This window comes from Squalius cephalus, assembly GCF_949319135.1.
Source record: "Squalius cephalus genome assembly, chromosome: 7".
NCBI classification, from domain to species: Eukaryota; Metazoa; Chordata; class Actinopteri; order Cypriniformes; family Leuciscidae; genus Squalius; species Squalius cephalus.
Window position 1 is genome coordinate 2,212,727 of NC_137128.1, and position 27,607 is coordinate 2,240,333.

A 27,607-nucleotide genomic window follows, 5' to 3' on the forward strand; every position below is an offset into this window, starting at 1 on the left:
TGCCAGAGCTCCTTCTATATCAGTCATAGGTCAGGATAGCTCCGGCCCTTGATGCTGATTGGTCAGGACAGCTGTGTTATATTCAGTAGCAGTCGTGACTTGTTTACCTTATTGGAGCACTGACGGACTGTGTTGATCAGCTCCTGAACCACCAGGTCAATGCATTTAATACACGGCTCCTTTATCTTCACAACCTGCTTCTTCACGATCGCCTCAAAGGCCATGTCTGGAGTGAACAAACCCGTCCTGCATCACAAACAACAGAATTATGCTCAAGTTCCCACAGCACTGCTAAAAACACCAGGGCCCTCACTTATTATACACATCTGATAATAAAATCCATGGATCTACAATAAAAGTGAGGAACTAAAGAGGATTTGTGACAGGTCATGCATACTCGATCTCAACACGCTCAATCAGCATATGAACGAGTAAAACAAACTCTCACCTGATGCCATGAATGTTCTTAATGGCGTAGCTGATTTCACGACGCATTTCCTTCTCATCGCACTCCATCTGTGTCACAGAACACAAGAAAACTTTGGATGAAGAAGTAAGAAAATGCGAAACCGTAATGTGTAGAGTGCGTGTGCTAACACCTGCCTTGACCAGCTCAAACGGGAAGCGCTCGTGGAAGATGCGGTTGATCTTGGCTCCACCCGACAGCTCAACGGTGTCCACCTGATCGCCAGAGCCTTCGATGCGCTTCTCAAAGTCCACCGAGAACTGCTGAACCATCCTGTCACAAACACAAACAGACATCTGCAACTTCTGCCTGAGTGTCCTGACATCCACATGTGTGTCTGATCTGTTCATTGAGCCGCTCTGCTGTGACTGAACTGTATCATACTGTATGTCTTTAGATCAAAGAATGAACCAAATTACAAAATACAACACTTTTATTTTCACTTGCTCTAAGCTTTCTTACACTCCCATTAACCTATATTATTACACGGCTCTGTGGACTGCTTGATTCTGATTGGTCAATCGCACCATCCAGCGGTTTATTATTCTCTGAAAACAGAAACACAGGCTCATCCGGGTCACTGAAGTCAGCAGCGCTATACGCTTACTAGGAGCGTTTTTTTCTTCGTGGAAGTTTTGCTTTTGGTGAGCTGGTAAACTATTAAAACTCAGTCAAATCAATATTTTGTGTACAGTTATTTACTTATGCCATCCAGTATCGTGGACTTGCTCTCTCTTGTTTCATAGAAACGCAGCTGCTGCCATTTTGTGACTATTGTTTTGTACACTGTTGGATTATAAGAAACAGGTACGATGTTAAAACAGTTTAATCTGATATCAATATCTCTTATCTCCATAATTATTTATGTGGTGAAATGCTGTGTAATTAGTGGTATGACTGTAGCCTGGCTAACGTCAGACCTCGTCTCATTGAGACGTGGTCTGGGAACCACGTTCATTTTCTCGTATTTGAGGCGTGGTTTACGAATGCCCAGAGCCGTTTATTGGGCACTACGAATGTCTATCAAATGCGCCTGTATGTAGCTCATAGCCAATCGCTTCAATTATACCAGATGACGTATGCAGAGTGACAGAAATTCGACGAGGAAGAACTGCTTCGGTGTGTCGCATAGACGTCGTCATCGTCTTGCTGCTCCCTCCCCGTTCTGTGACTGGTTCCCTTTATGATGGGAAAATCTAGTCCATGGTGTCCAGGCTGCCTAGCAGCGTGAATAAAATCGTGCTGCGCGCAAGGCAGCATGGGGAAACCCAGGCTAGGTATGACTGTATACCGTATCTCTTAAATGTCCATCTAGTTTGATCTTGCCGCTGAAACTGCTCTCTCCACAGAAGCTTTGCGTTTAAAGACCTAATAAAATATTTCAACTCAGATCAATATTTTGTGTCTAATTATTTACTTATGTGGCAAGTAGCCGTGTAATAAGCGGGATGATGTACACACCGGTTGTTATCTCAGAATAAACCCCTTAAGGCTGAAGCAAGACCTGATCCTGATCACCCTGTCGAGGGTTGATTCTAAGATAACAACCGGCTGGATGTACACTATCTCTTACTTAAACTGTCATGTGACAGCGTTAGCGTTCGCTGTTCGCTATGGGAGGCGGAGTAGTCGAGAGTCGAGCTGTGAGAGTCGAGCTGTGAGAGTCGAGAGTCGAGCTGTGAGCGGCGGGTAGAGTCGAGAGTCGAGAGTTGAGCTGTGAGAGTCAAGAGTCGAGCTGTGAGCGGTGGGTGGAGTCGAGAGTCGAGCTGTGAGAGACGAGAGTCGAGCTGTGAGAGTCAAGCTGTGAGCGGTGGGTAGAGTCGAGAGTCGAGCTGTGAGAGACGAGAGTCGAGCTGTGAGCGGTGGGTAGAGTCGAGAGTCGAGCTGTGAGAGACGAGAGTCGAGCTGTGAGAGTCAAGAGTCGAGCTGTGAGAGACGAGAGTCGAGAGTCGAGAGTTGAGCTGTGAGAGTCGAGAGTCGAGCTGTGAGCGGTGGGTAGAGACGAGAGTCGAGCTGTGAGAGTCAAGAGTCGAGCTGTGAGAGACGAGAGTCGAGAGTCGAGAGTTGAGCTGTGAGAGTCAAGAGTCGAGCTGTGAGCGGTGGGTGGAGTCGAGAGTCGAGCTGTGAGAGACGAGAGTCGAGCTGTGAGAGTCAAGCTGTGAGCGGTGGGTAGAGTCGAGAGTCGAGCTGTGAGAGTCGAGAGTCGAGCTGTGAGCGGTGGGTAGAGTCGAGAGTCGAGCTGTGAGAGTCAAGCTGTGAGCGGTGGGTAGAGTCGAGAGTCGAGCTGTGAGAGTCGAGAGTCGAGCTGTGAGCGGTGGGTAGAGTCGAGAGTCGAGCTGTGAGAGTCAAGCTGTGAGCGGTGGGTAGAGTCGAGAGTCGAGCTGTGAGAGACGAGAGTCGAGCTGTGAGCGGTGGGTAGAGTCGAGAGTCGAGCTGTGAGAGACGAGAGTCGAGCTGTGAGAGTCAAGCTGTGAGCGGTGGGTAGAGTCGAGCTGTGAGAGACGAGAGTCGAGCTGTGAGAGACGAGAGTCGAGCTGTGAGAGTCAAGCTGTGAGCGGTGGGTAGAGTCGAGCTGTGAGTGGTGGGTAGAGTCGAGAGTCGAGCTGTGAGAGTCAAGAGTCGAGCTGTGAGCGGTGGGTAGAGTCGAGAGTCGAGTTGTGAGAGACGAGAGTCGAGCTGTGAGAGACGAGAGTCGAGCTGTGAGAGTCGAGCTGTGAGTGGCGAGCTGTGAGCGGTGGGTAGAGTCGAGAGTCGAGTTGTGAGAGACGAGAGTCGAGCTGTGAGAGACGAGAGTCGAGCTGTGAGAGTCGAGCTGTGAGAGTCGAGCTGTGAGAGTCGAGCTGTGAGAGACGAGAGTTGAGTTGTGAGAGTCGAGCTGTGAGTGGCGAGCTGTGAGCGGTGGGTAGAGTCGAGAGTCGAGCTGTGAGAGACGAGAGTCGAGCTGTGAGAGTCAAGCTGTGAGCGGTGGGTAGAGTCGAGCTGTGAGAGACGAGAGTCGAGCTGTGAGAGACGAGAGTCGAGCTGTGAGAGTCAAGCTGTGAGCGGTGGGTAGAGTCGAGCTGTGAGTGGTGGGTAGAGTCGAGAGTCGAGCTGTGAGAGACGAGAGTCGAGCTGTGAGAGTCAAGAGTCGAGCTGTGAGCGGTGGGTAGAGTCGAGAGTCGAGCTGTGAGAGTCAAGAGTCGAGTTGTGAGCGGTGGGTAGAGTCGAGAGTCGAGCTGTGAGAGTCGAGAGTCGAGCTGTGAGCGGCGGGTAGAGTCGAGAGACGAGAGTCGAGCTGTGAGAGTCAAGAGTCGAGCTGTGAGCGGTGGGTAGAGTCGAGAGTCGAGTTGTGAGAGTCGAGAGTCGAGCTGTGAGCGGTGGGTAGAGTCGAGAGTCGAGCTGTGAGAGTCAAGAGTCGAGCTGTGAGCGGTGGGTAGAGTCGAGAGTCGAGCTGTGAGAGTCGAGAGTCGAGCTGTGAGCGGCGGGTAGAGTCGAGAGACGAGAGTCGAGCTGTGAGAGTCAAGAGTCGAGCTGTGAGCGGTGGGTAGAGTCGAGAGTCGAGAGTTGAGCTGTGAGAGTCAAGAGTCGAGCTGTGAGCGGTGGGTGGAGTCGAGAGTCGAGCTGTGAGAGACGAGAGTCGAGCTGTGAGAGTCGAGAGTCGAGCTGTGAGCGGTGGGTAGAGTCGAGAGTCGAGTTGTGAGAGTCGAGCTGTGAGAGTCGAGAGTCGAGCTGTGAGCGGCGGGTAGAGTCGAGAGACGAGAGTCGAGCTGTGAGAGTCAAGAGTCGAGCTGTGAGCGGTGGGTAGAGTCGAGAGTCGAGAGTTGAGCTGTGAGAGTCAAGAGTCGAGCTGTGAGCGGTGGGTAGAGTCGAGAGTCGAGAGTTGAGCTGTGAGAGTCAAGAGTCGAGCTGTGAGCGGTGGGTGGAGTCGAGAGTCGAGCTGTGAGAGACGAGAGTCGAGCTGTGAGAGTCAAGCTGTGAGCGGTGGGTAGAGTCGAGAGTCGAGCTGTGAGAGTCGAGAGTCGAGCTGTGAGAGTCAAGCTGTGAGCGGTGGGTGGAGTCGAGAGTCGAGCTGTGAGAGACGAGAGTCGAGCTGTGAGAGTCGAGCTGTGAGCGGTGGGTAGAGTCGAGAGTCGAGCTGTGAGAGTCGAGCTGTGAGCGGTGGGTAGAGTCGAGAGTCGAGCTGTGAGCGGTGGGTAGAGTCGAGAGTCGAGCTGTGAGAGACGAGAGTCGAGCTGTGAGCGGTGGGTAGAGTCGAGCTGTGAGAGACGAGAGTCGAGCTGTGAGAGTCAAGCTGTGAGCGGTGGGTAGAGTCGAGCTGTGAGCGGTGGGTAGAGTCGAGAGTCGAGCTGTGAGAGACGAGAGTCGAGCTGTGAGAGTCAAGCTGTGAGCGGTGGGTAGAGTCGAGAGTCGAGCTGTGAGAGACGAGAGTCGAGCTGTGAGCGGTGGGTAGAGTCGAGAGTCGAGCTGTGAGAGACGAGAGTCGAGCTGTGAGAGTCAAGAGTCGAGCTGTGAGAGACGAGAGTCGAGAGTCGAGAGTTGAGCTGTGAGAGTCAAGAGTCGAGCTGTGAGCGGTGGGTGGAGTCGAGAGTCGAGCTGTGAGAGACGAGAGTCGAGCTGTGAGAGTCAAGCTGTGAGCGGTGGGTAGAGTCGAGAGTCGAGCTGTGAGTCGAGAGTCGAGCTGTGAGCGGTGGGTAGAGTCGAGAGTCGAGCTGTGAGAGTCGAGCTGTGAGCGGTGGGTAGAGTCGAGAGTCGAGCTGTGAGAGTCGAGAGTCGAGCTGTGAGCGGTGGGTAGAGTCGAGAGTCGAGCTGTGAGAGTCAAGCTGAGCGGTGGGTAGAGTCGAGAGTCGAGCTGTGAGAGTCGAGAGTCGAGCTGTGAGCGGTGGGTAGAGTCGAGAGTCGAGCTGTGAGAGTCAAGCTGTGAGCGGTGGGTAGAGTCGAGAGTCGAGCTGTGAGAGACGAGAGTCGAGCTGTGAGCGGTGGGTAGAGTCGAGAGTCGAGCTGTGAGAGACGAGAGTCGAGCTGTGAGCGGTGGGTAGAGTCGAGAGTCGAGCTGTGAGAGACGAGAGTCGAGCTGTGAGAGACGAGAGTCGAGCTGTGAGAGACGAGAGTCGAGCTGTGAGTGGCGAGCTGTGAGCGGTGGGTAGAGTCGAGCTGTGAGTGGTGGGTAGAGTCGAGAGTCGAGCTGTGAGAGTCAAGAGTCGAGCTGTGAGCGGTGGGTAGAGTCGAGAGTCGAGCTGTGAGAGACGAGAGTCGAGCTGTGAGAGTCAAGCTGTGAGCGGTGGGTAGAGTCGAGCTGTGAGAGACGAGAGTCGAGCTGTGAGAGACGAGAGTCGAGCTGTGAGAGTCAAGCTGTGAGCGGTGGGTAGAGTCGAGCTGTGAGTGGTGGGTAGAGTCGAGAGTCGAGCTGTGAGAGTCAAGAGTCGAGCTGTGAGCGGTGGGTAGAGTCGAGAGTCGAGTTGTGAGAGACGAGAGTCGAGCTGTGAGAGACGAGAGTCGAGCTGTGAGAGTCGAGCTGTGAGTGGCGAGCTGTGAGCGGTGGGTAGAGTCGAGAGTCGAGTTGTGAGAGACGAGAGTCGAGCTGTGAGAGACGAGAGTCGAGCTGTGAGAGTCGAGCTGTGAGAGTCGAGCTGTGAGAGTCGAGCTGTGAGAGACGAGAGTTGAGTTGTGAGAGTCGAGCTGTGAGTGGCGAGCTGTGAGCGGTGGGTAGAGTCGAGAGTCGAGCTGTGAGAGACGAGAGTCGAGCTGTGAGAGTCAAGCTGTGAGCGGTGGGTAGAGTCGAGCTGTGAGAGACGAGAGTCGAGCTGTGAGAGACGAGAGTCGAGCTGTGAGAGTCGAGCTGTGAGCGGTGGGTAGAGTCGAGCTGTGAGCGGTGGGTAGAGTCGAGAGTCGAGCTGTGAGAGACGAGAGTCGAGCTGTGAGAGTCGAGCTGTGAGCGGTGGGTAGAGTCGAGCTGTGAGCGGTGGGTAGAGTCGAGAGTCGAGCTGTGAGAGACGAGAGTCGAGCTGTGAGAGTCAAGAGTCGAGCTGTGAGCGGTGGGTAGAGTCGAGAGTCGAGCTGTGAGAGTCGAGAGTCGAGCTGTGAGCGGCGGGTAGAGTCGAGAGACGAGAGTCGAGCTGTGAGAGTCAAGAGTCGAGCTGTGAGCGGTGGGTAGAGTCGAGAGTCGAGTTGTGAGAGTCGAGAGTCAAGCTGTGAGCGGTGGGTAGAGTCGAGAGTCGAGCTGTGAGAGTCAAGAGTCGAGCTGTGAGCGGTGGGTAGAGTCGAGAGTCGAGCTGTGAGAGTCGAGAGTCGAGCTGTGAGCGGCGGGTAGAGTCGAGAGACGAGAGTCGAGCTGTGAGAGTCAAGAGTCGAGCTGTGAGCGGTGGGTAGAGTCGAGAGTCGAGAGTTGAGCTGTGAGAGTCAAGAGTCGAGCTGTGAGCGGTGGGTGGAGTCGAGAGTCGAGCTGTGAGAGACGAGAGTCGAGCTGTGAGAGTCGAGAGTCGAGCTGTGAGCGGTGGGTAGAGTCGAGAGTCGAGTTGTGAGAGTCGAGCTGTGAGAGTCGAGAGTCGAGCTGTGAGCGGCGGGTAGAGTCGAGAGACGAGAGTCGAGCTGTGAGAGTCAAGAGTCGAGCTGTGAGCGGTGGGTAGAGTCGAGAGTCGAGAGTTGAGCTGTGAGAGTCAAGAGTCGAGCTGTGAGCGGTGGGTAGAGTCGAGAGTCGAGCTGTGAGCGGTGGGTAGAGTCGAGAGTCGAGCTGTGAGAGTCAAGAGTCGAGCTGTGAGCGGTGGGTAGAGTCGAGAGTCGAGAGTTGAGCTGTGAGAGTCAAGAGTCGAGCTGTGAGCGGTGGGTAGAGTCGAGAGTCGAGAGTTGAGCTGTGAGAGTCAAGAGTCGAGCTGTGAGCGGTGGGTGGAGTCGAGAGTCGAGCTGTGAGAGACGAGAGTCGAGCTGTGAGAGTCAAGCTGTGAGCGGTGGGTAGAGTCGAGAGTCGAGCTGTGAGAGTCGAGAGTCGAGCTGTGAGAGTCAAGCTGTGAGCGGTGGGTTGAGTCGAGAGTCGAGCTGTGAGAGACGAGAGTCGAGCTGTGAGCGGTGGGTAGAGTCGAGAGTCGAGCTGTGAGAGTCGAGCTGTGAGCGGTGGGTAGAGTCGAGAGTCGAGCTGTGAGCGATGGGTAGAGTCGAGAGTCGAGCTGTGAGAGACGAGAGTCGAGCTGTGAGCGGTGGGTAGAGTCGAGCTGTGAGAGACGAGAGTCGAGCTGTGAGAGTCAAGCTGTGAGCGGTGGGTAGAGTCGAGCTGTGAGCGGTGGGTAGAGTCGAGAGTCGAGCTGTGAGAGACGAGAGTCGAGCTGTGAGAGTCGAGCTGTGAGCGGTGGGTAGAGTCGAGAGTCGAGCTGTGAGAGTCGAGAGTCGAGCTGTGAGAGTCGAGCTGTGAGCGGTGGGTAGAGTCGAGAGTTGAGCTGTGAGAGTCAAGAGTCGAGCTGTGAGCGGCGGGTAGAGTCGAGAGTCGAGAGTTGAGCTGTGAGAGTCAAGAGTCGAGCTGTGAGTGGCGAGCTGTGAGCGGTGGGTAGAGTCGAGCTGTGAGAGTCGAGAGTCGAGCTGTGAGAGTCGAGCTGTGAGAGTCGAGAGTCGAGCTGTGAGAGTCGAGCTGTGAGAGTCGAGCTGTGAGAGTCGAGAGTCGAGCTGTGAGAGTCGAGAGTCGAGCTGTGAGAGTCGAGCTGTGAGAGTCGAGCTGTGAGAGTCGAGCTGTGAGAGTCGAGAGTCGAGCTGTGAGAGTCGAGCTGTGAGCGGTGGGTAGAGTCGAGAGTCGAGCTGTGAGAGTCGAGAGTCGAGCTGTGAGAGTCGAGAGTCGAGCTGTGAGCGGTGGGTAGAGTCAAGAGTCGAGCTGTGAGAGTCGAGAGTCGAGCTGTGAGAGTCGAGAGTCGAGCTGTGAGCGGTGGGTAGAGTCAAGAGTCGAGCTGTGAGAGACGAGAGTCGAGCTGTGAGCGGTGGGTAGAGTCAAGAGTCGAGCTGTGAGAGTCGAGAGTCGAGCTGTGAGCGGTGGGTAGAGCGGTGGGTAGAGTCGAGAGTCGAGTTGTGAGAGTCGAGCTGTGAGCGGTGGGTAGAGTCGAGAGTCGAGCTGTGAGAGTCAAGCTGTGAGCGGTGGGTAGAGTCAAGAGTCGAGCTGTGAGAGTCGAGAGTCGAGCTGTGAGCGGTGGGTAGAGCGGTGGGTAGAGCGGTGGGTAGAGTCGAGAGTCGAGCTGTGAGAGTCGAGCTGTGAGCGGTGGGTAGAGCGGTGGGTAGAGCGGTGGGTAGAGTCGAGAGTCGAGCTGTGAGAGTCGAGCTGTGAGCGGTGGGTAGAGTCGAGAGTCGAGCTGTGAGAGTCGAGCTGTGAGCGGTGGGTAGAGTCGAGAGTCGAGCTGTGAGCGGTGGGTAGAGTCGAGAGTCGAGCTGTGAGCGGTGGGTAGAGTCGAGAGTCGAGCTGTGAGAGTCGAGAGTCGAGCTGTGAGCGGTGGGTAGAGTCGAGAGTCGAGTTGTGAGCGGTGGGTAGAGTCAAGAGTCGAGCTGTGAGAGTCGAGAGTCGAGCTGTGAGAGTCGAGCTGTGAGAGTCGAGAGTCGAGCTGTGAGCGGTGGGTAGAGTCGAGAGTCGAGTTGTGAGAGACGAGAGTCGAGCTGTGAGAGTCGAGCTGTGAGAGTCGAGAGTCGAGCTGTGAGAGTCGAGAGTCGAGCTGTGAGAGTCGAGAGTCGAGCTGTGAGCGGTGGGTAGAGTCGAGAGTCGAGTTGTGAGAGGTGGGTAGAGTCAAGAGTCGAGCTGTGAGAGTCGAGAGTCGAGCTGTGAGAGTCGAGCTGTGAGAGTCGAGAGTCGAGCTGTGAGCGGTGGGTAGAGTCGAGAGTCGAGTTGTGAGAGTCGAGAGTCGAGCTGTGAGAGTCGAGCTGTGAGCGGTGGGTAGAGTCAAGAGTCGAGCTGTGAGAGTCGAGAGTCGAGCTGTGAGAGTCGAGCTGTGAGAGTCGAGAGTCGAGCTGTGAGCGGTGGGTAGAGTCGAGAGTCGAGCTGTGAGCGGTGGGTAGAGTCGAGAGTCGAGTTGTGAGAGTCGAGCTGTGAGCGGTGGGTAGAGTCGAGAGTCGAGCTGTGAGAGTCGAGAGTCGAGCTGTGAGAGTCAAGCTGTGAGAGTCGAGCTGTGAGCGGTGGGTAGAGTCGAGAGTCGAGCTGTGAGAGTCGAGAGTCGAGCTGTGAGAGTCAAGCTGTGAGCGGTGGGTAGAGTCGAGAGTCGAGCTGTGAGAGTCGAGCTGTGAGAGTCGAGCTGTGAGCGGTGGGTAGAGTCGAGAGTCGAGCTGTGAGAGTCGAGAGTCGAGCTGTGAGAGTCAAGCTGTGAGCGGTGGGTAGAGTCGAGAGTCGAGCTGTGAGAGTCGAGAGTCGAGCTGTGAGAGTCGAGAGTCGAGCTGTGAGCGGTGGGTAGAGTCGAGAGTCGAGCTGTGAGAGTCAAGCTGTGAGCGGTGGGTAGAGTCGAGAGTCGAGCTGTGAGAGTCGAGAGTCGAGCTGTGAGAGTCGAGAGTCGAGCTGTGAGAGTCGAGCTGTGAGAGTCGAGAGTCGAGCTGTGAGAGTCGAGCTGTGAGCGGTGGGTAGAGTCGAGAGTCGAGTTGTGAGAGTCGAGAGTCGAGCTGTGAGAGTCGAGAGTCGAGCTGTGAGAGTCGAGCTGTGAAGGGTGGGTAGAGTCAAGAGTCGAGCTGTGAGCGGTGGGTAGAGTCGAGAGTCGAGCTGTGAGCGGTGGGTAGAGTCGAGAGTCGAGCTGTGAGAGACGAGAGTCGAGTTGTGAGCGGTGGGTAGAGTCAAGAGTCGAGCTGTGAGAGACGAGAGTCGAGCTGTGAGAGACGAAAGTCGAGCTGTGAGCGGCGGGTAGAGTCGAGCTGTGAGAGACGAGAGTCGAGCTGTGAGAGTCGAGCTGTGAGAGACGGTGGAGTCGAGAGTCGAAAGTCGAGCGTTCGCTGTTCGCTATGAGAGACGGGGGAGTCGAGGCACTCACTGCAGCAGGGCTTTGGACTTAGCTCAGCAGGAACGCTCTGTTAGCGTCACTGGCAGACCCTGTGAGCTGTGAGAGGCGGTCAGGTCAAGAGTCGAGGCACTCACTGCAGCAGGACTTTGGTCTTAGCTCAGCAGGAACGCTCTTTTAGCGTCACTGGCAGACCCTGTGAGCTATGAGAGGCAGTGGAGTCGAGAGTCGAGCAGTGAGAGTTGAGCATTCGCTGTTCGCTATGAGAGGCAGTCAGGTCAAGAGTCGAGGCACTCACTGCAGCAGGGCTTTGGTCTTAAATCAGCAGAAACGCTCTGTTAGCGTCACTGGCAGACCCTGTGAGCTGTGAGAGGTGGTCAGGTCAAGAGTCGAGGCACTCACTGCAGCAGGGCTTTGGTCTTAAATCAGCAGAAACGCTCTGTTAGCGTCACTGGCAGACCCTGTGAGCTGTGAGAGGCAGTCAGGTCAAGAGTCGAGGCACTCACTGCAGCAGGACTTTGGTCTTAAATCAGCAGAAACGCTCTGTTAGCGTCACTGGCAGACCCTGTGAGCTGTGAGAGGTGGTCAGGTCAAGAGTCGAGGCACTCACTGCAGCAGGGCTTTGGTCTTAAATCAGCAGAAACGCTCTGTTAGCGTCACTGGCAGACCCTGTGAGCTGTGAGAGGCAGTCAGGTCAAGAGTCGAGGCACTCACTGCAGCAGGACTTTGGTCTTAAATCAGCAGAAACGCTCTGTTAGCGTCACTGGCAGACCCTGTGAGCTGTGAGAGGCGGTCAGGTCAAGAGTCAAGGCACTCACTGCAGCAGGGCTTTGGTCTTGCGCGAAGGATCGTCGGGCCGGTAGTGACGGTACTCCTCTGCCTCTTTGTCCAGCGCCAGCAGCTGCGACTGCAGTTTACTGCGGAAGGCCGGCAGAGTGTCTCGGATGTGGTTGGTCAGTTGCTGTCAAACACAAATTAACAGTTAAATAGGAAGCTTTGCATTGCAACTAAAAGTCAAGAGCATATAATCAGGTTATGAATGGTGATCTGATTCCGAGCAGTTTTTCAGCATCTGGTGACACTGACCGCAGCCGTACCTGATTGAGGACCTTCTGCAGGTGTGGCGTTCCCATGCTGTCCGCCAGGTGCCTGTAGGACGGATGAGAGAGGAAGAACTTTCTCTCCGCTGCCAGAGCCGTTTTGATGTCCTTCTTCCCGTCGATGTCTTTCTGACTGCGGTTCACCACCCCAATATAACCTGTGGGATCAGACAGACACTGCTCATGTATTTACTGCCTGTCTCACTAAAAGCACTAGGCAAACATGTTCGAGTTGCCATACTCATCATCCAAGCATTAGTCCCACTGGAGGGTATATCTAAGCTTGAGTTGCCATACTCATCATCCAAGCATTAGTCCCACTGGGGGTATATCTAAGCTCGAGTTGCCATACTCATCATCCAAGCATTAGTCCCACTGGGGGGTATATCTAAGCTTGAGTTGCCATACTCATCATCCAAGCATTAGTCCAGCTGGGGGGTATATCTAAGCTCGAGATTGCCATACTCATCATCCAAGCATTAGTACCAATTGGGGGGTATATCTAAGCTTGAGTTGCCATACTCATCATCCAAGCATTAGTGGTCCCATTGGAGGGTATATCTAAGCTCGAGTTGCCATACTCATCATCCAAGCATTAGTCCCACTGGGGGGTATATCTAAGTTCGAGTTGCCATACTCATCATCCAAGCATTAGTCCCACTGGAGGGTATATCTAAGCTTGAGTTGCCATACTCATCATCCAAGCATTAGTGGTCCCATTGGAGGGTATATCTAAGCTCGAGTTGCCATACTCATCATCCAAGCATTAGTCCCACTGGGGGGTATATCTAAGTTCGAGTTGCCATACTCATCATCCAAGCATTAGTCCAGCTGGGGGGTATATCTAAGCTCGAGATTGCCATACTCATCATCCAAGCATTAGTACCAATTGGGGGGTATATCTAAGCTTGAGTTGCCATACTCATCATCCAAGCATTAGTGGTCCCATTGGAGGGTATATCTAAGCTCGAGTTGCCATACTCATCATCCAAGCATTAGTCCCACTGGGGGGTATATCTAAGTTCGAGTTGCCATACTCATCATCCAAGCATTAGTGGTCCCACTGGGGGGTATATCTAAGCTTGAGTTGCCATACTCATCATTCAAGCATTAGTGGTCCCACTGGGGGGTATATCTAAGCTCGAGTTGCCATACTCATCATCCAAGCATTAGTCGTCCCACTGGGGGGTATATCTACAGATGGTGCCCAACCAGAATGCCTATTACCGCCGCGCCAGCTGCCGCGGCGAAATCACCGCGGCGAAAATAAACCAGCCGCATTTCAAAGTCGTTCCCGAAATGACCGCCAGGTGGCGCAAAGGGACATTGTGCAAATCAGCAGCAATTGCCGTATTTTAAAATGTAAGTGGGTTAAATATAAAACCCTAAACCTAATAGGCATATTTTTCATATATATAAATAGGCCTATAAGGCTACAACAGAATAGAACTAAAGATAGAATCAATTTTAGAACTGAAAAAATAGAATCAAAAGTTAAAAATAGAGACGATATTAGGAGCAATGACGCTATTCTATTGAGGAATTAGATAAATGAAGAGCTCTCGTGAGCGATACAATTGCATAGTCATTTATAGTGATTTCAAAAGCAGTCCTTAAAAAAAAAAATACATGGAGTAGTGTGGCATAAATTTTGAGAGATTACGCGGAACGCGTTTTAGTTAAGATCCTGGTTTCAATGCCCTTAATGTATATAGGCTAGGCTACTGCTTTAAAAAAATGTCACAACGCGTTTTGAGATTGTTTTGAATTAAACATTGAAGTTTAAAATGTAGTGTTTTGGCACACCAGGCCGAGTGGCGTTACGCATTGTTCAAAAATCAGGTTTTATTCTGGCATGTTGAATTGGCGTTTTTTTATTTTTAGATAATTTATTAGTTTTTTAATTTATTAGATTTAGATTTTAGATTTCGTTAGATTTATTTTTTCTCATAACAGCTAAAATAACTTAATATATGCATTGTCTTAATATGACCTACTTACTATAGGCAATAGGCATATAATAGCCTATATAATAAATTAGCAAAACTTGGCCACTAAATATTTAATTTTCAATTATTTTAATTATCACAATTAAAGTTTTAATTTTATTAAATTGAACAAGCGCAACAATCAGCATTTAATCAAATATTCTAAAAGATGTATTATTAATAATAATGTTATTTCAACATAATACTTCGTTATATCATAATATCGTTTTGTCGACATAATATGTGTGCGTGCAACAAGCAAGATGTGTATTTGTAAATCCGGTGATGCGTGCATTGATTTTTATCAATAAACTAGTGTTTTCTGACAGTGTCGACTGCAAAGATGAAGTTGACGATCGCCATATTTGTAGTGAACGCACCTAGAGATAAATGCACATAAAGACATAATCTGATTATCAGAGAGTATAGCCTTTTCTTTTCGTTTTGAATTATTTCGTTTGAAGACATTTCAAGCTTTGTGTATTTGATGTATTTATCATGTCTGTGTGAGGCATACGCTGAGTTTCGTTAAGTTAGGAGGATGAGATGCGCTCCAGCTGACGTGCAACGCAAGTGACCGCACGGGCGCCTCCATGATTAGTGTCTGTTATATTTGCTTCTCTTACTTATTAAATACAGGCAATTGGTTGATGAAAAATTGGTTAAAATTAAGATACAATTTATAGAAAACGAAATTCACTTTAAAGAAAGGTTTTCTACTAAACAAAACTTAATGAAGTGGTCAAAATCATGTCTGACCCACTCCATATCCATCTCTCGATATAGCCTAATGCATCCTATCTTACTCATGCTGTTCACTTTTCATATTCAACATAGATGGAAAAAAAATTAATTAAATGAAACCTTGTAACGAATTCACACTGTAGGGTAGACTGTGTACAGTTGAGACACCTTAAATAACTTGCGTTCGCAGCAAGCACAAGTTGTGATTTTTGTTGTGCACTTGCATATTAGTGTCAGCTGGGAAGGAAATATAGAGACCAGACCTCTTGGAACTTTAATTGAATACATAGCGTTGGTAAAGCATACTGAAATTACATCCCTACAAATTTATTAGGCCCTACTGAAAATAAATATATCGAATTTAAGCAAAGTAGCCTAAATGTTAAGACTGTAAGCCCTTTGCTTTTTACTTAGCCTATAAAGGACTCTTATAGCCGACTTTGTGTTAATTTAATTTGTAGAGGATTTTTTTAACTCAAACATTAACGCTGAAATAAATAAAACTAAATTATTGTAAATTTTTTGGCACACCACGACGAGTGGCGCTATGCATTGTTCTAAAACCAGGTTTTATTCTGGCATGTTGAATTAGTGTTTGACAAACGCGGCGGCGCGTTCATTTGAATGAAGAGCGCTTCTCGCTCGTGTGAGCGAACACACACTGGAACATTAGGCCATGTCGCAACGAGTGAATCGTGGCCGAGTGGTTGAACTTACGTTACGATCATTTAGATGACACGGGATCGAATCCCGAACTAACCTGGACTATTGATATTTTTATATTAGCCTATTAATGCATTTTATAGTCTATTGTTGATGCAGAGAGATTTGTCTAGTTCTAAAACATAGTTTTTTGCTTATAGCCTATTTACAAAATAAAATCACCATGCATTTCCATTTTACACTAAGGAACAAATATTATACAATGACTTTACTTCTGTAGCCTATAATAATTCCAATCGTAATTTCAAAAGCAGTTCTGTTAATATATATATATATATATATATATATATATATATATATATATATATATATATATATATATATATATATATATAGGCTATATATATATGACGTTTAAACGACAAACAATAAAATCAGAACCAGTATTTGCGTTCATGGTTCCAGTGGCAGTAATGCTTCCACGGCTTTTCAAAATGTCACAAAGCGTTTTGAGATTGTTTTGAATGAAATATTGAAGTTTATAATGAAGTGTTTTGGCACACCACGACGAGTGGCAAACTGCAAACTCTTTGTTTTGTTTTGCAAACTCAGCTAGCCTGTGGGGGGTTTGGAGAAGGCAATAGTTGCTTTATCGTGGGGGTGCAGGACAGAGGTGTTAATGTTCCGTCTTTCGAGTATCGGAGCAGGCAAAGGCAAAGTTATTTTAAGGTTTAATCTCAAAATCTCCAAAAGTCCATAGCCTATGTACAGTAGGCCCTATATCTTATTAAATTATATATTGTAGTTTTATTGATTGTATTTAAAGGTTTTCCACACACAATTTCAATTTAGCAGATACAGAACTCTTTAATTCGCGACCACCTCGTTTTATTGTGAGGTGAATTCAGCAAGGCATGTTGTATCTTTGAAGGAACAAAAGCTATTTGTTACAGTTTTTTCTTTCGTGATTTGTGTGGATGACACACAGCGACATATACAGTATTATCAGCTGTATGGTGTTTTTTACGCTGAAATGCTTAATTTCGAGAAAGACCCGCGCCGCGCGCAGTGAGGGAGACCAAACTTACTAAAAAAATATCCAGCGCGAGAGAGACAAAGAAAAACGCCTGTTCTTAATTTATGTTGCTTTGAACTTTTTTTCGTTTTGTACCGTTTTCATTTTTTAATTTAGCTGCAATTTATTTGACAATAAATTTAAAATGTTTCTTATTTTGCATCACAAAGGGAATAAACTCTATCGAATCGATGCAACCCTGTTTAAATAAATAAACTGTCCCGACACTTTATTCATACCTTGAAATGTGCGATGGGTTTTCAAACTTAATTAATTTTATTTTTAGTTTACATTTTCATTGTTTATTTTTTAATTGAAAGCAATACTGTATTGAAAGTATTTTTCTGATTTGTTCGATCTGTTTTGGAAAATGTCTACCGTTGCTATGGCCGGGTATTACTGTCAGTCATCTCAATCTCGTGAATGATTCACACACACAAAAAAACATAATTTAGCAGATTAAAGACGAGCTTCATCATCTTCATTTTCTGGTGCAATCGGCTGACAGTCTTCCTTCATCAGATATGTCATAGCGTGCAGCGGCTCAACTGGAATGTAGCAAATTTATGTTAATGTACAATTGATAATTAAACAAGATGATTGACTTTAATAAACAGATGCATATTTAAGCATCAAGAACGGAAAAACATAAACACTGTCGGCTATACTGAGATTCGATCTCAGATCGTTTGAAGCTCCGAGAGTCTATTGTTAATGCATTGACCACAGATATCGTCTGAATAGCCTAGGTCTACTATTTTTTTGTTTTAAAAGTAAAAAAAAAATTATGTGTCAAAAAAAAAAAAAAAAAAAGTGTTTTTACAAGACCTTGTGCTGTTTATTTATTATTAGGGGCCAAGCACCGAAGGTGCGTAGGCACCTATTGTATCTGTTCCCGTTCTTATTATTATTATTCTTCATTTTTCCGACTGGGAGTCTATGGCAGCCCATAGAACCGCTTGCGGGAAAGTTATGAAATTTGGCACACTGATAGAGGAGGGTCTGACCTATCAGCATAGCAAATTTGGAGTCTCCAAGTCATTACCTCTAGCGCCACCAACTGTCCAAAGTTGCACTCATGTTTATGCTAATAACTTTTGAACCACATGGGCTAGAAACAAAATTATTTTTTTCTCTGATTCCTTAGCTCAAGCCGATTCGATTGCACCCTATGACGTCATTTTCCGTCATGAAAATTTTTCCGCCATTTTGAATTTTCCGAAAAACCTACTTTTTCGAACTCCTCCTAGGCCGTTACTCCGATTTTCACGAAATTTGAACCAGATCATCTCCAGACCATGCCGACAAAAAGTTATGGAATTCAAGTTGATTCTCTTAACCGTTTTCGATAAACCCACGAAGAAATTTTACGTAGCGCTTGCGAAAACAGACATAAGGCTGTATCTCCGCAACGCTTTATCAGATTCAGACCAATCTTGGTACATGTCATCACAAGCATGACCTGAGGCTACATGCTGCATTTCGGCGCAGTGCCACCTACTGGTCCGGAGATATGACAAATGGATGTTTTTGCTTATAACTTCTGAATGGTTTGTCCAAAAATCATAAAATCAGTCTCGTTAGATTCAGGGCAACATGCCGAGTCGACTGATATCCAATTTTCCCAGATCAGCCATTTTGGCTGTCGGCCATTTTGAATTATGTGCTAAAATGCTGTATTTTATGAACGCGTGAACGTATCGTTACAAAACTCGGAATGGATCATCAGCACGATGCCCTGAAGGAGCCTGAGAAGTTTCGAAACAGTGCCACCTAGTGGTGAATTTTTTTCCCCAAATGCTTCCAAATGCTTATAACTTTGGGTGTGGTCGACTTATTTTCACGAGACTCATCTCATTAGACTCCTGAATCGTTGCCAAGTCCCACGATACCAAACATGCTAGGTTTCGCCTTACGGTTTGTGTAGCGTTGTGATTTAGCGCTTAAAAAACATTTGGCTATATCTTCGAAACCGCTAGTCCGATCGAGACGAAACCACCGTCAGAAGTTTGGAAACATAGGTCGATAGCTATACGCCAATGCCCAAATGCGAAAATATTGCTGTTTAGGGGTAGTAAATTCCAATCAAAGTCATGTGTCAGTCATTTTTTACGTGTTTTTTCATATAAATGTCTATAACTCTGAAGAGAATTGAGATATTTTCACCAAAATCGACACACATATGTATGGGCTCACTCTGAGGACACATAAAAAAAATGGTGTGACTGAGCCTCTTGGTGGCGCTATAACACAACAAAACATGAAATTCCCATTGACTTCAATACAGTTTTGTGAAATAAAATGCTATACTAAACAAATGCATTGGTTTAATATTACGAAACTCAGAATGTGCCATGAACACCATCCCCTGAAGGTACCCAAAATATTTCGAGACAGTGCCACCTAGTGGTCAAAAGTTATAACAAAATTTCCAAAAAGGCTAATAACTTTTGAATACATCTGGCTATTGAAATGCCACTGGTCTTAATAGATTCCCTGGCTCACGCCGAGAACATAGATACCAAGTTTTCCTTATTTGGCCAAACTTCCTGTCCGCCATCTTGATTTTCAGTCAAAACCTACTTTTTCGAACTCCTCCTAGACCGTTTGTCCGATTTTCACCAAAATCGAATCGTATCATCTCCAGACTGTGCCGACTAAAAGTTATGGATTTCGTGTCGATAGACGGAACCGTTTTCGTATAGCGCAGCAGCAAAGTTGAGGCATGATGCCAAAAGCACTATTCAGGCTTTATCTCTGAAATCCCTTGAAATATTGACACCAAACTTTGTATATGTCATTGTCACTTCACTCTGACCACATCACATCAGTTTTGTAACTGCTCCACCTATTGGTCGAAAGTGATAATCCATTAAATCATATTCTGAATTACTTTTTATATGATTTTTCAGCCATTTCGCCTAAAATCCTCTCTAAATGTCTTTAATTGCTCATTGTTGCAGTTGGTCTGACACCTTCAGCCATTTTGGCATATCCTGTCATCTGCTTGCGCTTGGCCCCGATAATTGCTGCTTGCAGCTATATTTATTATTATTATTATTATTATTATGCAGATGTTAATTCAGCCATTCTGTTGGGAAAAAAAATTGTCCCTAATGTAAAATGGAAATGAATGGTAATTTTATTTTATAAATATAAAATATTTAATAGCCTATAGGCTATAGGAGAAAAAAAAACAATATGGTGTAGCAATATTTTAGAACTATCAAATCAAATTAATAATAAAAGAGTAGCCCATGTTTGTTCGGGATTTGAAACGTAAGTTATAGCCTACCACTCGGCCACGAATTTGTTTTGTTTTATTTTGTTTGAAATGTATTTTTACATATTTTGCTTTCGTTAATGTTAAACAATTCTGAGCATAATAGGCCTATATTTTTTCCCTAAAAGTTTGTTTTATTCTCTGCTTTGTTTGTTTATATTTTAACATATTCAATCAGTCTCATTTTTGTTCAAATAATGAAAAAAGGTTTTTTTTTTGTTTTTTTTTAAATAAACAGATAGGAAACTTACCTTTTAAAATGCCGCAGTTGCTGCTGTTTTGCCCTGTCACTTGCCCGGTATAGCCTATAGTAATTTCGCGAACGACTTTGAAATTCGACTGGTTTATTTTTGCTGCGGCAGTAGTAATAGGCATTGTGGTTGATTATTTATTAAAGAATTCAATTGATAATCATAACAACATGTAAGCCTAATTCTGAATATAACAAATAATGCTTAAACCGACTAACATCGGTTAGTAACTGCAAGTCCTGAAAATGTTTTAATTTTACGGTAAATTATTTTAATTTATTTCACTGTTATGTTTCAGTTAATAAATCTACAAACACATTAAAATAACACGAAGTAAATGACAAGTAACCTATTGACATAGCCTTTTTAAATTATAGAAAAACTGGGCACACAATGTTAACGTGTGTCTACTTTGTTTAAATTAAATGAATTTGAATTCGTTTAACCACAATATTTATCTTAAATTTATCTGTGGCCTCAACTCAGATTACTGCCGCGGCAGATTACGGCATTAAAGAGAATAAACTGACACTTTTCAAAGTCTGTGATTACAGCGCCACTCAGCGGTAAAAGGCAGCAAATACACATCCCAATTTTGCCGCCGCGGGAACGGCGGCGGTAAAAGTCTCATTCTGGTTGGGCACCATCTGTAAGCTCGAGTTGCCATACTCATCATCCAAGCATTAGTGGTCCCATTGGAGGGTATATCTAAGCTCGAGTTGCCATACTCATCATCCAAGCATTAGTCCCACTGGAGGGTATATCTAAGCTTGAGTTGCCATAATCATCATCCAAGCATTAGTGGTCCCACTGGGGGATATATATAAGCTCGAGTTGCCATACTCATCATCCAAGCATTAGTGGTCCCACTGTGGGGTATATATAAGCTTGAGTTGCCATACTCATCATCCAAGCATTAGTGGTCCCACTGGGGGGTATATCTAAGCTCGAGTTGCCATACTCATCATCCAAGCATTAGTCGTCCCACTGGGGGGTATATCTAAGCTCGAGTTGCCATACTCATCATCCAAGCATTAGTCCCACTGGGGGGTATATCTAAGCTCGAGTTGCCATACTCATCATCCAAGCATTAGTCCCACTGGGGGGTATATCTAAGCTCGAGTTGCCATACTCATCATCCAAGCATTAGTCCCACTGGGGGTATATCTAAGCTCGAGTTGCCATACTCATCATCCAAGCATTAGTCCCACTGGAGGGTATATCTAAGCTTGAGTTGCCATACTCATCATCCAAGCATTAGTCCCACTGGGGGGTATATCTAAGCTCGAGTTGCCATACTCATCATCCAAGCATTAGTCCCACTGGAGGGTATATCTAAGCTTGAGTTGCCATACTCATCATCCAAGCATTAGTCCCACTGGGGGGTATATCTAAGCTCGAGTTGCCATACTCATCATCCAAGCATTAGTCCCACTGGAGGGTATATCTAAGCTTGAGTTGCCATACTCATCATCCAAGCATTAGTCCCACTGGAGGGTATATCTAAGCTTGAGTTGCCATACTCATCATCCAAGCATTAGTCCCACTGGAGGGTATATCTAAGCTTGAGTTGCCATACTCATCATCCAAGCATTAGTCCCACTGGGGGGTATATCTAAGCTTGAGTTGCCATACTCATCATCCAAGCATTAGTCCCACTGGGGGGTATATCTAAGCTCGAGTTGCCATACTCATCATCCAAGCATTAGTCCCACTGGAGGGTATATCTAAGCTTGAGTTGCCATACTCATCATCCAAGCATTAGTCCCACTGGGGGGTATATCTAAGCTTGAGTTGCCATACTCATCATCCAAGCATTAGTCCCACTGGAGGGTATATCTAAGCTCGAGTTGCCATACTCATCATCCAAGCATTAGTCGTCCCACTGGGGGGTATATCTAAGCTCGAGTTGCCATACTCATCATCCAAGCATTAGTGGTCCCACTGGAGGGTATATCTAAGCTCGAGTTGCCATACTCATCATCCAAGCATTAGTCCCACTGGGGGGTATATCTAAGCTCGAGTTGCCATACTCATCATCCAAGCATTAGTCCCACTGGGGGTATATCTAAGCTCGAGTTGCCATACTCATCATCCAAGCATTAGTCCCACTGGAGGGTATATCTAAGCTTGAGTTGCCATACTCATCATCCAAGCATTAGTCCCACTGGGGGGTATATCTAAGCTCGAGTTGCCATACTCATCATCCAAGCATTAGTCCCACTGGGGGTATATCTAAGCTCGAGTTGCCATACTCATCATCCAAGCATTAGTCCCACTGGAGGGTATATCTAAGCTCGAGTTGCCATACTCATCATCCAAGCATTAGTCGTCCCACTGGAGGGTATATCTAAGCTCGAGTTGCCATACTCATCATCCAAGCATTAGTCCCACTGGGGGGTATATCTAAGCTCGAGTTGCCATACTCATCATCCAAGCATTAGTCCCACTGGGGGGTATATCTAAGCTTGAGTTGCCATACTCATCATCCAAGCATTAGTCCCACTGGAGGGTATATCTAAGCTTGAGTTGCCATACTCATCATCCAAGCATTAGTCCCACTGGGGGGTATATCTAAGCTTGAGTTGCCATACTCATCATCCAAGCATTAGTCCCACTGGGGGGTATATCTAAGCTTGAGTTGCCATACTCATCATCCAAGCATTAGTCCCACTGGGGGGTATATCTAAGCTTGAGTTGCCATACTCATCATCCAAGCATTAGTCCCACTGGGGGGTATATCTAAGCTCGAGTTGCCATACTCATCATCCAAGCATTAGTCCCACTGGGGGGTATATCTAAGCTCGAGTTGCCATACTCATCATCCAAGCATTAGTCCCACTGGAGGGTATATCTAAGCTTGAGTTGCCATACTCATCATCCAAGCATTAGTCCCACTGGAGGGTATATCTAAGCTTGAGTTGTCATACTCATCATCCAAGCATTAGTCCCACTGGGGGGTATATCTAAGCTCGAGTTGCCATACTCATCATCCAAGCATTAGTCCCACTGGAGGGTATATCTAAGCTTGAGTTGCCATACTCATCATCCAAGCATTAGTCCCACTGGAGGGTATATCTAAGCTTGAGTTGCCATACTCATCATCCAAGCATTAGTCCCACTGGAGGGTATATCTAAGCTTGAGTTGCCATACTCATCATCCAAGCATTAGTCCCACTGGAGGGTATATCTAAGCTTGAGTTGCCATACTCATCATCCAAGCATTAGTCCCACTGGGGGGTATATCTAAGCTTGAGTTGCCATACTCATCATCCAAGCATTAGTCCCACTGGGGGGTATATCTAAGCTCGAGTTGCCATACTCATCATCCAAGCATTAGTCCCACTGGGGGGTATATCTAAGCTTGAGTTGCCATACTCATCATCCAAGCATTAGTCCCACTGGGGGGTATATCTAAGCTCGAGTTGCCATACTCATCATCCAAGCATTAGTCCCACTGGAGGGTATATCTAAGCTTGAGTTGCCATACTCATCATCCAAGCATTAGTCCCACTGGGGGGTATATCTAAGCTCGAGTTGAAGCTGCTCGTGAGCTCCCTCTGTTGCTCTGGCTGAAAGGGTAACAGTATCATGAGACAGAGAGATCGCTCAAACATCCTCATATCATTTCGTGGAAAATAAATAAATGCTCACTCTTTCTAAAGAAATGTGAATTAAACATATGATATTTTATCAATATTTTTCTAAATGTGTTAGCCTTCAGACTTAAAAGCCTTAATGTAGTTGTTTTGTGCATTCCTTTGATCGTAAATAAATGAAACAGGTGCAACTGAATAGGTACATACTCTATTTTTGTGTGAAATGGTAAATACCAGTTTGATTCAGCATGATTGATGTGCACTCCTGACACAAAGTGATAAATGACTGTCACTGTAAAAATTTTATTGTAAAACATTGGTCAAATATCGATGCTGGAACCGTAAGTCTTTAAGTAAATACTAAATGTTTGCTTCTGTCATGATCATTTAGCGATCTAGCTAGTTTTCAGTTAGCTGGTGAAACGGTTGTGAGACGTCGTTCTATGGAGCCGTGTTTTAGGGCGGCGCTGCGGGACAACTGGCCCTACAGTGGAAGCACAGCTTGAGGTCCGAGGCTATCGGCCCCGCACGGCACGCTCTTAGCCCACACTCTTAGCCCTGGCTCGCACTGGCCCGACGGTGGAAAAGCGGCTAATGACATGAGGAAGGAAACATATCCACTAAAACTAGGAAAAAAAGACATTAGACGGGAAGAAAGGAGGTTCTTACCCCTGCGTAGTGGCAGGAGCTTGTTCTCCAGAACGTCTCGAGCGTCCGTGCCTTCATCCATCAGATCTAGTTTTGTGATCACACCGATCGTCCTCTGGCCTGTAAAGATGTACAATCAAGAGATCACATGACTTCTGTGTTGATTCAGCATACAACTAAAACTAAACCACTGTTCAGTCCTTTCTATCGGGTATTAATGCCTCTGTCTTACCAATAAACCACACAATAAGCCTTTATCTTATTGACTTAAAGGAATTAATTTGTAATTTTGTAAAATCGAGTAAGATACTCAACATGGGCCAGATTTACTAACAGCTTGTGTCCAGCGCAAACCCTCTCTTGGCATTATAAAACCACTGTCAGGGTTTACTAAAGACACACAGGATTTACTAAGGTTAAATGGTATCTGTGCCATTATTTATCACCCAGAAAAGCATGTCTGAACCCATTTAGGTCTTGACTTGCTTCAATAGTTGCTGTAGGAGGAACCGCAGAGAACAGAGAGCGTGTGATAGAAGAGAGAGAATCCTCTCCACTATGGCAAGCCGTTTTAACTTTTATTCATTCGCAGGATATGAATTCTTGATATCAACAATTACATTTTTACTAGTCAAAATAATAGTTATTGATATCAGGAATTACATTTCCACTGGTAACAATGCTAATTCTTGATATCCACAGTTGAATTTCAACTAGTAAAAACTATAATTCTTGATATCTGTAATTGTATTTTCACTAGTGAAATGTCACCATAGGCTGCCATTCAAAATCAATTGTTGATATCAAGAATTGATTTCTTACTAGTTGAAATTCCAATTTCACAGATCAGAGATACAATTCTTACTAGTAAAAACCTTCATTTTTGATATCAAGAATTCAATTGTCACTAGTTGAAATGTATGGCAAGCCGTTTTAGCTTAAATTGTACCCAGCTTTACTCGTCGTAATTGCATTTTTACTAGTAAGAATTAAATTTGAGAGCTCTACAATTCAATTATTACTAGTAACAATTACAATTAGAGAGCTCTACATTTCAATTATTACTAGTAACAATTACAATTAGAGAGCTCTACATTTCAATTATTACTAGTAACAATTACAATTAGAGAGCTCACTAATTAAATTCTTACTAGTAAAAAAACTAATTAAAGATACGTATAATTGCAGAGCTCTGTAATTGAATTAAAGAGCTATTGCATTCTTACTAGTAACAATTGAATTAGAGAGCTTTGTAATTGTAATTCTTACTAGTAATAATTGAATAAGAGAGCTCTCTAATTGTAATTGCTACTATAAGAATTGTATTGTAGAGCTCTCTAATTGGAATTGTTACTAGTAAAAATGCAATTACGACGAGTAACGCTGGGTACAAATTAAAGGTCCCCTATAATGCAAAATTCACTTTTGCATGCTGTTTGGACATAAATGTGTGTTGGCAGTGTGTGTACACAACCACCCAAGAGTGATAAAAATCCACTCACTCCTTTTTTATTAATCCCCATAAATCATCAGCAGTGTCTCCCAACGACCTGTGTTCAGAATGCTGTTTTAGTGACGTCACTAAGCACAGGCCCCGCCCACGAGTGTTGACAGACACTGCCGTTTAGCATAGCCCCGCCCTGATCGAGTCCACAGCTGCTGCACTGAGGAGAACGTCTCCCAAGCGTTGTAGGTGTTGTGTGGCTGGATGTATTAATCCACATAGCTCTCTCTATTTACTCCCGAAATCTGAGGCAGCCGCTGAAGACGAGGTGGAATTATTTTGTTTTTAAAAGAAAATGCTCCCTCAACTCTACCGAAATTTGTTTATGTACTTGCTCGAAATGAACACCGTTACTGAGAGTTTCTGATATTATCAGATGAGATTGTCCTGGGAGACTGAGCGCGAGCTCATGAAGCTCCGCCCCCTGTGCCGTCCAGCAACAGCAGCTCATTTGCATTTAAAGGGCACACACTAAAACAGCTCGTTTTTCTGAGCCCCAAAAAATGACAATTTAAACATGCTGTAAAAAATGATCTGTGGGGTATTTTGAGCTGAAACTTCACATACACACTCTGGGGACATCAGAGACTTACTTTACATCTTGTGAAAAGGGGCATAATAGGGGACCTTTAAACTAAAACGGCTTGCCATAGTAATGTCTGTTCTTGATATCAACAATTGAATTGCTACCAGTGACAATGTTCATTTTTGATATCAATAATTTCATTTTCACTAGTGACAATGTTAATTTCTGATATCATGAATGTGATTGTTACTAGTAAGAAAGCCATTTTAGATATCTGAAATTATACTGATATCAGAAATACATTTTCAGATATCAAACATGAAAATTTTTACTAGTAGCAATTCAATTATCGATATCAAGATTATTATATTGATATCAGGAATTGACATTTTTACTAAAAACAATGTAATTATTGATATCAAAAATGATATTTCTACTAGTAAGAAATAAATTGTTGATATCAACAATTCATATCCTACTGTAAATGTGATCCACTGGAGGCAAGTGTAAATGAGAACCCAAGTGCAGTTTATTATAAACAAAACCAAACATGAAACAAAAACATGGTGTGGCATGAAAACTCAAAACAAGACATTAACAGGAACAAACCCAAACAGTGGTTACAGGGAACAATACTTGACAAAGACACATGGCAAACATGAGGGCTTAAATACACAGACTAATGACAAGACAAGGGACACCTGTGAACAATGATCAGACAATTAACCAATGACAAGACACATGGCAGGATCACATGACAAACAGAGAAACACATGACAAACATGGAAACATGACATGAACAAACCCAAAAGGTGACACCTACATAAAAGTGACGACAAAACTATTACAAATATCAAAAAATTTTAATTAAATTAAAATTCCGAATACACATATCAGCTTTGTATTTCTTACTAGTAGAAATATAATTTTTTATATCAATAATTGAAACTGAATTGTTGATATCAAGAATTCATTTCCTGGAAATGAATAAAAGTTAAAACGGCTTGCCATACTCCACTCCTCTTCACTTATGCGGATTGCCAGCGGAAGACATTATCTGAACATGTCGTTTGCCAAGCCACGCTATTTTTCATCCACATCCCCCGCACCTGACTATCATGGGCTCTGCCTGTTCATGAGCCCTGAGCCGTGTGTGTGTGTGTGTGTGTGTGTGTGTGTGTGTGTGTGTGTGTCAGTATCTCTCACGCACCCTGAGCCGTGTGTGTGTGTGTCTCACGCACCCTGAGCTGTGTGTGTGTGTGTGTGTCAGTATCTCTCACGCACCCTGAGCCGTGTGTGTGTGTGTGTGTGTCTCACGCACCCTGAGCTGTGTGTGTGTGTGTGTGTCAGTATCTCTCACGCACCCTGAGCCGTGTGTGTGTGTGTGTGTGTGTGTGTGTGTGTGTGTGTGTGTGTGTGTGTGTGTGTGTCTCACGCACCCTGAGGGTCGAGGTCTTTGGCCAGTTTGAGCGCGTCGGAGTTGGCCAGGTCCGTGTTGGCCGGGGTGACGGCCAGGATGAGGCAGCTCTCTCGGGAAATGAACTGCATGATCATGTCTCGGATCTGCTGCTCGATGTCCACCGGCTGGTCGCCCACCGGCACTTTAGTGATGCCAGGCAGGTCGATGAGAGTCAGATTGAGCACTGCACAGGGGGAAGAGGACAGACGGAGCGATGACGAGTCGTGACCAGCAGAGACACTACTGAACACACACTGACAGAGTCATGCTGGAACCTCCAAGCCACCATTACACGTGACAAACTACACATACAGACAGTCTTCTGACAACTCAGTCTACCTGTACATTTCCCTAAAGAAACATTAGTTATGTTTAGGGGTGTAACAATAT

General features: G+C 46.0%; 1 protein-coding gene across 2 annotated transcripts in view; it reads right to left on the minus strand.

Annotated features, from left to right (window-relative positions):
* The window catches only part of dnm3b (dynamin 3b), a 54,996-nt gene that overhangs the window by 20,998 nt on the left and 6,391 nt on the right, over positions 1 to 27,607 (minus strand). For both annotated transcript variants that reach the window (XM_079876495.1, XM_079876494.1), the window contains exons 5-11: positions 27,198 to 27,401; positions 23,750 to 23,848; positions 11,475 to 11,635; positions 11,196 to 11,338; positions 604 to 739; positions 449 to 516; positions 108 to 246 (exon numbers count right to left, since the gene is read on the minus strand). In XM_079876495.1, the coding sequence (XP_079732621.1) occupies positions 108 to 246; positions 449 to 516; positions 604 to 739; positions 11,196 to 11,338; positions 11,475 to 11,635; positions 23,750 to 23,848; positions 27,198 to 27,401 (950 nt within the window). The remainder of the gene's footprint in view (positions 1 to 107; positions 247 to 448; positions 517 to 603; positions 740 to 11,195; positions 11,339 to 11,474; positions 11,636 to 23,749; positions 23,849 to 27,197; positions 27,402 to 27,607) is intronic.